At 45.7% G+C, this 9,935-nt stretch overlaps 1 protein-coding gene across 1 annotated transcript in view; it reads left to right on the forward strand.

The window, feature by feature from the left end:
* Positions 1–9,935, forward strand: part of EP400 (E1A binding protein p400) — a 132,272-nt gene that overhangs the window by 28,076 nt on the left and 94,261 nt on the right. Inside the window, exons 6-11 of the mRNA XM_023514943.1 lie at positions 583–876; positions 2,929–3,114; positions 5,461–5,601; positions 6,143–6,221; positions 7,162–7,211; positions 7,635–7,692. Of these exons, the coding sequence (XP_023370711.1) occupies positions 583–876; positions 2,929–3,114; positions 5,461–5,601; positions 6,143–6,221; positions 7,162–7,211; positions 7,635–7,692 (808 nt within the window). The remainder of the gene's footprint in view (positions 1–582; positions 877–2,928; positions 3,115–5,460; positions 5,602–6,142; positions 6,222–7,161; positions 7,212–7,634; positions 7,693–9,935) is intronic.

Raw genomic sequence — 9,935 nt, forward strand, 5'->3', positions numbered from 1 at the left:
TTTGGCAGGCCTAGGCTGGATTTGAACCCGCCACCTTAGGTGTATGTGGCTGGCGCCTTAGCCAGTTGAGCCACAGGCACTGAGCCACCCCGTGGGTTGTTCAATCTGCTGCCAACTCTACTATAGCCTGCCTTCCATGAGAGAGGCAGCAGAATTTGTATTTGCTCATCAGAGAGTAGGTGCTGGATGAGCAATGGGTACTTTTCAATTAGGCAAAAGCTTACACAAAAGTTAAAAAAAAAATTGTTTTTAAATAGAGGAGAAAAAGCCCCCCCCCCCAAAAAAAAGAACAGAAAAAGCTTACATGAGCTCTAAGATAAATATATGAAGACACTTTCTAATGAGAACTCTTGTTTGATTTTGTGGAAATAAAACTTTTTTTTAATATTTTAATATTATATAGAATTTAGTATATTGTTTTCCTTGTAGCTCATGGGTGTTTGGTGTGTTATTCACTAGTGCTGTGGAGGAAGACATGGGTCATATGTCGCCCTGGTGGTAGGAGTGTTCTAATGTCTGGCACCAAGAACTGTACTGAACCCCCCTATACTGACCCTGCCCTGCTTGTCCTCTGCCTGCTAGACGGCGATGTCGACACGGCCACCTGCAGACCCTGCCCCGTCCTGCCCACGGTCTCTGCCCACCTCTTCTACCTCAGCTCTGGCACCTGCAAGTGGCTTGGGCCCAGGACCCTCACCTGCCCGGTCCTCTCCTGTGAGCAGACCCTCCTCAGCAGCCAACAAGGCAGTGTCTCCGGTCTCCTCTCGAGCTCCAGGGACTGTGGCGTCAGTCCCCCCAAAACCACAGAGCCCTGCTCAGAATGCTGTCTCTTCTCAGGACAGTTCCCAGGAGAAGCTGGCAGAGCAGATAGCACTGGTAAGCATGTTGACAGAAAGTATAATGTGTGCTCCAGTTTGTGAAGCTTATTTGAGTTTAATTTTTTTTTTTTTTTTTGAGACAGTCTCATTTTGTCACCCTTGGTAGAGTGCTTTGGCATCATAGCTCACAGCAACCTCAAACTCTTGGGCTTAAGCTATTCTCTTGCCCAGGCTGGTCTCGAACCTGTGAGCTCAGACTATCCACCCACCTCAGCCTCCCAAGTGCTGAGATTACAGGTGTGAGCCACTGCACCTGGCCCCTTGAGTTTAATGTTTAAGAACGTGATTGTTTAAAGCTGAACATTTAGGCTCAACTCCTGTGGCTCAAGCAGCTAAGGCGCTAGCCACATACACCTGAGCTGATCCAGCCGGGCCCACCAAACAACAATGATGGATGCAACCAAAAATAGCTAGGCGTTGTAGCAGGTGCCTGTAATCCCAGCTACTTGGGAGGCGGAGGCAGGAGACTCACTTGAGCCCAGGATTTGGAAGTTGCTGTGAGCTGTGATGCCATGGCACTCTACCCAGGGCGACAGCTTGAGGCTCTGTCTCAAAATAAAGCTGAACATTTAATAATAATGACAAATGAAGTTGGTTTGTGATCATTAGAAACAACATTAAAACCAAGCAGTTTAACCTTTTTGGTGAAAGCAGACTTATTGAGAGAATCCTTTTTTTTTTTTTTTTTTTTTTTTTTTTTGAGACAGAGTCTCCACTATGTTACCCTTGGTAGGTGCCGTGGCATCATAGCTCACAGCAACCTCAAACTCTTGGGCTTGAGTGATTCTCCTGCCTCAGCCTCCCGAGTAGCTGGGACTATAGGCACCAAACACAGTACCTGGCTATTTTTGTTGTTGTTGTTGCATTTGTCATTGTTGGTTAGCAGGCCTGGGCCAGGCTTGAACCCGTCAGCTTTGGTGTATGTGGCTGGCGCTCTAGTCGCTGAGTTATAGGCACCAAGCCTCCATTTTCTTAAAGTGGAAGCAGTCCTTCCATAGTGGTCATAGCTGAGGAGCAGGAAAGGCAAGTAGGTGGCAATTAGGCTGAGGTGACAAAACGGAGCGCTGGAGCTGTTTGGTCCATGAATCCTCTGCATGCCCCAGTCTGTTGCCCTGTCTTTGAGAGCCACTGCCTGGCACAGAGCACTTCACTTTTGTGGGTGACTATGCATTTACTTTTTCAGTTTCATTAGGGGACTGAAAAGAAACATACATCAATACAGACGTCATCAACCCCATCAACCCAGTGTTCCTCGTGGTCCAGTTTTAACATAATGCTCAGTCTTGTTTCATCTGTTCTTCTCCCTTCCTGATTGTTGGGAAGCAAATTCCAGGCATCACATGGTTTCCCTTGTATATACTATGGTATTAACATTGTGTCTTCCCAAGTTATTTTTTAGAGATGGGGTGTAGTTGTTGCTCTAGCGTTTAAGTCTTGTGGGAGCATCCATGCTCTTTCCTCAGTGCCCTCCTGGAGGCACTGTAATCTTCGTATCCAAGTCTCGTTCTTTTTTTGTTTTTTGAGTTCCTGGGTCTGTCCCATCCAAACACTGTGGAAGCAAGACACAGATCTGTGGGACTGCCAAATGCACTGCGTAGGTTTTGTCTTTGTTACTAAATTGTGATTGTAAGCTCGGCGCCTGTGGCTCAAGTGGCTTAGGCGCCAGCCACATACACCTAAGGTGGCGGGTTTGAATCTAGCCTGGGCCCGCCAAAAACAACAGTGACAGCTCCAACCAAAAAAATAGCCAGGCGTTGTGCCGGGCGCCTGTAGTCCCAGCTACTTGGGAGGCAGAGGCAGGAGACTTGCTTGAGCCCAGGAGTTGGAGGTTGCTGTGAGTTGTGATGCCATGGCACTCTACCCAGGGGGATAGCTTGAGGCTCTGTCTCAAAAAATAAAATAAAATAAATTGTGATTGCTGCATGTACATTCTCCCGTCAGCGTTTAACTGAGCCTTTCTTATAGCAGCATTTCACGTGTTTGGGGTCTGACTTGGTGGCCACACTCAGGCATCACATGCTGACTCTGCCCCCACTTATGCTGCTCACAGGAGAACCAGGTCCATCAGCGCATAGCAGACTTAAGGAAGGAGGGTCTGTGGTCTCTACGGCGGCTGCCAAAGCTTCAGGAGGCCCTACGCCCTAAATCCCACTGGGACTACCTGCTGGAAGAGGTGCAATGGATGGCCACAGACTTTGCCCAGGAGCGCAGGTGGAAGGTGGCTGCTGCAAAGAAGGTCTGTTTGCATTACAGCAGCCATTATTTTGTGCCTGCCAGTGTGGCTGGTGTTGGAATGGTATAAGGGGTGGGTGGGTCTCCAAATCAGCTCTCTGAAGGTTTTTGGCTTGTGACATGTGGGCACGGGATGTCCCTGTTGCCTGGAGAATGACAGTGTCATTTAAGTGACCTCTGAAACAGAGTCCTCAAGAGCTAAGTGTGTGCTGTAGGGATCAGACATGTTCCTGCTACAGCTCTGGTGAGAGACTCAGGTTCCTGTTTCTTCTCTCTTCTCTCTTCCCTTCTCTTCCCTTCCCTCCTCCCTTCCCTTCCCTTCCCTCCCCTCCCATGTCCCCTCCCCTCTCTTTCCCTCCCTTTCCCTTCTTTCTCTTCTTGAGACAAAATCTTACTCTGCCCCCAGGGTTGAGTGCCATGGCATTAAAGCATACAGCAACCTCAAATCTTGGGCTTAAGCAATCCTCTTGCCTTAGCTTTCCAAGTAGCTGGGACTATAGGTGCCTGCCCCAATGACCAGCTGATTTTTCTGTTTTTAGTGGCGATAGTGTCTTGCTCTCAAGCTCCTGAGCTCAAGCAATCCACTCACCTCAGCCTCCCAAAGTGCTAGGAGTAAGGCATGAGCCACCATACCCAGCCCAGGTTCCTTTTCTTGCCAGGCATACCTGGCAGTTAGAATCAGGTGCCTCCAGTGCCAGACTGGTGCCCAGGACTGACCCTCTTCAGTAAGAAGGCAGCAGGAGTTGATCCAGGGCCGCAGGGGAGCCATTCGTAGGCCTTTCTACCTGGGCTTTGTCCTTCCAGTTCTGTTTCCTTTCCATACAGGTGGTGGGAAGCCTTCAGGAGTGGGAGCAGCTGTCCTTTCTGTGTGGGAATAGCTATGATCTCTGGTTGCTCCCCCTTTGTCACATGTCACTGTTTCAGTGTTGAGAACCCTAGACTTGCTCTTCATATTTCCTCTACTCTGAAGATTAGGGGTCAGTCCTTTGTCCTCTGTCCTGATTGCTCCTCTTCCCTGAATTCTCCCTTCTCTGTTCCCATTGAGGTTTGGCAGAGAAGAGCTGACATCAGGTGTGGGGAGCAGTGGGGTCGAGAGTATAGGGTATTGAATCAAGTGCATGGGCATTTCAGAAAAACTCACTTTTTCTGAAGTTGTTCTTTTTTTTACAAAGTCTTTCTTTTTTTACATGTTTAAGATCAAGAAGCTGATCTTGAACATGTGGACACTGGACTAAACAGGGTTGGGAGCTGAGCATGTGGGCACTGGGCCATGCAGGGTTGGTTTGGTTCCTTGTGTTGGGTGGTAGGGTGGAGCTGAGGAGCAACTGGTTACATGCTAGGACCTTCTCTGAACGATGAGTGCCTGTAGCAGACTTGCTGCCCTGCCTCACACCTGTCTCCTCTCATCGTGCTGGGCAGGGAGCATGGGGGGCTGGCCCAGATGCATCCTGTGTTGAGGACAGTGAGCCCTATGGGGGTGCATGGGGGCTGTGTGCAGCCAGAGCTGGGGTGGGGCAGCAGGGCTCTGCTGATTGTTCTCATTTTCAGTCTACTTCTCCACACGTCTCTGAGGTATGTAAAGAGTATAACTTCTGGAAAGCAGTTTGGCAATTTAAAGCAGTAGTCTTAAAAATCTGAATTATCCTAATCCAACAGTTTTTATACCTAGGAATTAAAATAAATTTTGTAGGCTCGGCGCCTGTGGCTCAAGTGGCTAAGGCGCCAGCCACATACACCTAAGGTGGCGAGTTCGAATCCAGCCTGGGCCCACCAAACAACAATAATGGCTGCAACCAAAAAATAGCCGGGCATTGTGGCAGGCGCCTGTGGTCCCAGCTACTTGGGAGGCTGAGGCAGGAGACTCGCTTGAGCCCAGGAGTTGGAGGTTGCTGTGAGCGTGATGCCATGGCACTCTAACCAGGGGAATAGCTTGAGGCTCCGTCTCAAAAAAAAAAAAAATAAATTTTGTAGCCTTCATGAAACAAAATACTATTTAATCCAATAGTTGATGTATGTTTATTGATTGTAAAGATATTAGTCACATATTAAATTGGACAAGAAGATTGTAGTATAATATGGTATCTCATTTTTTGCGAAAAATACAGGCATTAGTAACATAATACTTCCTGGAAAAATCAAGCAAAATATTGATAGTGAGTTTTGCTTGTAATCATTTTTCCTAGTGTGTTCTAAGAGCATATGAGGGTGTATCTGATGATCAATTTTGTAATTTTAGGCTGGGAAGGAGTTTTTAAAAACTCCTGTATACTTTTTTTTAAAAACTCTGTATACTTTTTTTCTTAGCGTGACATAGAATACAGCATAAAGTTCTTAAATTTTTATTTATTAGCTTGTTAGAACTGTAGCACGCCATCATGAAGAAAAGAAGCTTCGTGAGGAAAGAGGAAAGAAAGAAGAACAGAACAGATTAAGGCGTATCGCTGCCTCAACTGCGCGAGAGATAGAATACTTTTGGTCAAATATTGAACAGGTAAATTCTGCAGTGTTGATGGGGTCATAAAAATCATATGGTCTCTGAGCTAGTGAGGCTCAAGGTAGACAGCACAGGCGCCATCATTTAGGAAGGTCAGAGACATGATGCCTTGGCCCCTGTTTGCATCTTCGTGGCTATTAGATAATTACAAGGTTTGGGATAAGCTGGTTCTTGCTACTGTACTTGTCTTTGTATATGGAAGCACAGTTACCTGTTACTCATGCACTTTGAGGTACTCGAGGACCATGGTCAGGGGCCTTCAGATTGTCCTTTCTGGTATTAGTTTTCATCACTAAAGGCCACTTATTTCTAGAATGTAAAAAATTTTAATTCTTATCTTACAACCTAATAGAATTTGGGTAGCATACAGTTAGATTTAACAGAAATGAAAAAGCACCAAATTGAAAATTTCTCTTTTGAGGTAATTTGAAATGGGAGTGCACAACTGTGCTTTTAGACTATGAATTTTAATGTTTTATATGCAGAACTTCTATAATTTACTCCTTAATAATGTGCTCATTTTTCTCTTTGTATTTAGGTTGTGGAAATAAAACTACAAGTAGAATTAGAAGAAAAAAGAAAAAAAGCCTTAAATTTACAGAAAGTTTCCAGGAGAGGTATGATACTATTTAAAAAAAAAAAAGCCTTGGTGTTTTCCAGATAGCACCTTGTTCAGATTCTCTGCTTACCAGGCAATTTACTGGTATCATAGCTTCCTACAGAGCCTGCCAGGGAGGTTCTTTGCACATAAGCTTTTGCAAATACCTGGTTCTGCCTGATTATCACCTTTCTCTTTGAGTAGCCATTTTAGTTTTGTATTTCAGTTCTTTTGAGATGTGCTAGTGTGAGTTAGAACACCCAAGTTGATTACCTATGGGACACTCAGAATTGTGGTTCTGAGCCTACGCCCTGCACTTAGTCTCTGGACACTGAGTGAACTCATTGAGGCATTTGCTGTGTGCTGTACCCCTGGTATCTCCCTGTGTGGGGTATCTGCATGTTTTTTCCTTGAGACATTTCTGCTTTAGCTGTCTCTGCTCATTAGACATCATTAGACAACATGGTACATGCCAGGCACCAGTGGAGGCAGCATTCATCATGTCATTGGATTCTCAGGCTGTCCGTCCCTAGGAGGGGTGGAAGGGCATAATGCTATTGTTGATGATGAAACTGAGCCTGAAAGGTGGCCTGTGCTGAAAGTCACAGAATACAAGATAGTAAAAACCACCACTCTCAGCCAGCACAGTGGTGGTGCCTGTAGTTCTAGCTACTCTGGAGGCTGAGATGGGAGGATCATTTGAGTCCAGGAATACAGCCTGGGCAACGTAGCAAGACCCTGTCTCAAAAAAAAAAAAAAAAATCCCACCAATAGGAAAGCCTAAACCCACTGCCTTGGGTCAGTAGAAGGAGGAGATAGGACTTACGTTTCCTACTTTCCTTGCATGTGGGTGGTGGTGGCAGGGCACATCTTAGGTAAGCAGGAATTCCCTTGCTGACTGTGAAAAATGTTACTGCCACAATTTTAGTGAAAACTAATCATGTACATTGTCTCTTTAGGAAAAGAGTTGAAACCTAAGGGATTTGATACATTACCAGAAAATTTTCTGGTAAGTTCAGGATGATTATACTTTGTAAGACAGAATGGAAACTACATGAATAAAGTACAGTGCTCTAATAAAATAGAGCTATTTGTTTTCATCTGGAGAAGTGTGTAAATTATGAATATTATGTCCCTTCTTTAAACTGGCACTTTATAGCTTTAGTCTCACATGGGTATTAATTTGTCAATTTGGGAAGATAAAACTGAACTCAACTGAGGCATTTGCCATGTGGGGATCCCCAGGGCATTGTCTATGCAGGGGATCTGTAGACTCACATTACTCTCCCAGTACCCTGAACGGAGGCTGAGGAGGGCCCACCAAGCTTGCCACAGGGATTCCCACTGTCCTGAGGGCACGTGCTGACATTTTTGACATGGTTTCCCCTCTTGTCTGTTTACATCTCATGTTTGTGATCTTTCTGTATTTCAGGATTCAGGAATGTCTGGAAGAAAAAGAAAAGCTAGCACATCTTTAACTGATGATGAAGGTCTGTTCCTTCCCTTCTTGTGTTTACTGTCTGCAAGACTCTCGATGCAGCCACATGTGGGATGCTCAGTGCTGCTGGGACAGCAGAGCTACTGGAACTCTGGCTTTAGTCTTGCAAATCTAAACCAGTTGGAAGGTGTACCTTGGTGTTTATCTAGGCTTGTCTCTCAGCATGCAGAGTAATTTTAGTATCTGCAGAGGACTTTGGATGTTTACTGGAGCACCATGGTTATATCTGCTTTTGTGAGTTTTGGGGACTCAGGCATATCTTTGCAGCACTGGGGCCACATTTGGTGTTACAGGTCCAGATCTTCCTGCCCAGAGGGTGGCCCCAGTGGTGGGTGGTAGGGAGAGGCAGGGAGAGGCTTGTGTGCATTTTAGATGATGGTGCCTTATCTGGATGAGAACAGATACATGACCACAGGGAGTGTATGAGCTGGGGATATTCTGTGGCCATCAGCTTATGACCTGTTTCTAAACCCATGTGGATTGAGGTTCAGACACCCTCAGGACTGGATTCTGGTGTTAGGGACAGAGAAAAGGGCAGGAGTAATGGGTTTGAGGACACTTGTCTGACACTGGTTTTCTAGCCAGGTTCCAGGTGAGGCCTATAGCTTTCCTGGCCAGCATCAGCATGGGGTTATTGGCTCAATTTAGCAAAGAATAGTAATTTGCCCAGATTTTGAAAGATTAATGTTTCAATATGTATTGATTCTTACTTGGAAGTCAGAGAGAGTTGGTCAGATTTTTGGCTTGAAACTCTATCAGGATTAAGCTCTGTTGCATGTAACAGGAGCAAACAAAGTAAATAGTGTCTCAGCTGAGCCAGAAGCCTAGGGATATGTGACCCAGCACTGGTGTGGCGTCTTGAAAGTGTTCTCAGTGGTCCTTGCTTCTCCTGTCTGTTAGCTCTTCTGTCCTGGTTCCCAGCCTTCTGGTCAGCTACTCTTCTGGACAGGTGGCTCCTGTAGCTTCAGCTACTCTCTGGGGTTGGTGGCTCTTGCAGTCCAAGCTACTCTCTTGCATGGGTGGTTCTTAGAGCTACAGTTACTCTCCAGAGTGGGTGACTCCTACAGCTTCAGTTACTCCATGGGGTGGGTGGCTCTTGGAGCTCCAGCTATTCTCCAGGGCAGGTGGCTCTTGCAGCTTTGGTTAGTCTCTGAGGCAAGGGTGAGTCAGGACCAGCTGGTATGCTGAAGGCCGTCCTGGAAGGCCCAGCAGTGCTTCTGCCTAAAGTCCCTGGTCAGCTGGTCCTCTGCCTTGGGAGCTGGGGCATGCGACTCAGTACAAATAGCAGTGGACCAAGGGGAAAGTGGAGGTAGATGCTTTGGGGCAGCTTGAAGTGTTGGCCATGCACATTATTTAAAATGATTTTCTTTGTAGGTATTGAAGTAGTAAGGGAGCACATAAGCAGGGTGAATTAGTTTGGGGAAATTGGAGGCTCAGTAGCAGCTTCTTTGCATAGTGTACATGGGGTAGTTTTGTCATTCTAAGCTTTATTGAGGAAGATTCTATTCCATTTACTGCCACTATTAGATTTATATTCTATTCATACCTGGGTCTTATAAATAACAGTACAGTTTATAACTAAGCTGTAAAGATGAGCAGTCATGTCCCTTTCTGCTTTACCCCCAAAACGCACTAAACACGGAACAGTTTAAATTTATACCTGGAGTGAAGATCAGAGGTGCCTCTGCCCCCCACTGAGTGCTCCTCTGTGCCCATGTGTGCTATTCCCATAGAACTGGTGCAGAGTCTCAGATGACATCCTCCTATACTTGTGGATGAATTTAGTGCTAACCCGGGCAGTGAGAGAAACACTGGAGAATATGATAGATTTGTGTATTTCTTGTCATCTGGAAAATAATTAGATTATTTTTTCACAAGGAGCACATTTTCCTGGTCTTGGATTCTGGTAATGGTTGTTGAGTTTGTGTAGATTCACTTCTCCACTTTGCATGTTTTCTCACATTAAGAGCAAATTTATGTATAGTCATGCATCACATGATGAGGGAGACATTCTAAGAAATACTGTTAGGTGATTGTCCTGGCACAAACCTGGGTGGTGTAGCTTACTGTATGTCTCAGCTATGTGGTATGGCCTGTTGCTCCCTGGCAGCAAGCCTGGGCAGTACATTCTGTGCTGCTGTAAGGCAGTGATCAGTATTTCTGCATCTCAACACAGAAAAGGTACAGTGAAAGTACAGCATTATAATTTTATGGGACCACTATTTTTTTTTTTTT

This window comes from Otolemur garnettii, unplaced genomic scaffold (assembly GCF_000181295.1).
Source record: "Otolemur garnettii isolate 467f Iridium unplaced genomic scaffold, OtoGar3 scaffold00062, whole genome shotgun sequence".
NCBI classification, from domain to species: Eukaryota; Metazoa; Chordata; class Mammalia; order Primates; family Galagidae; genus Otolemur; species Otolemur garnettii.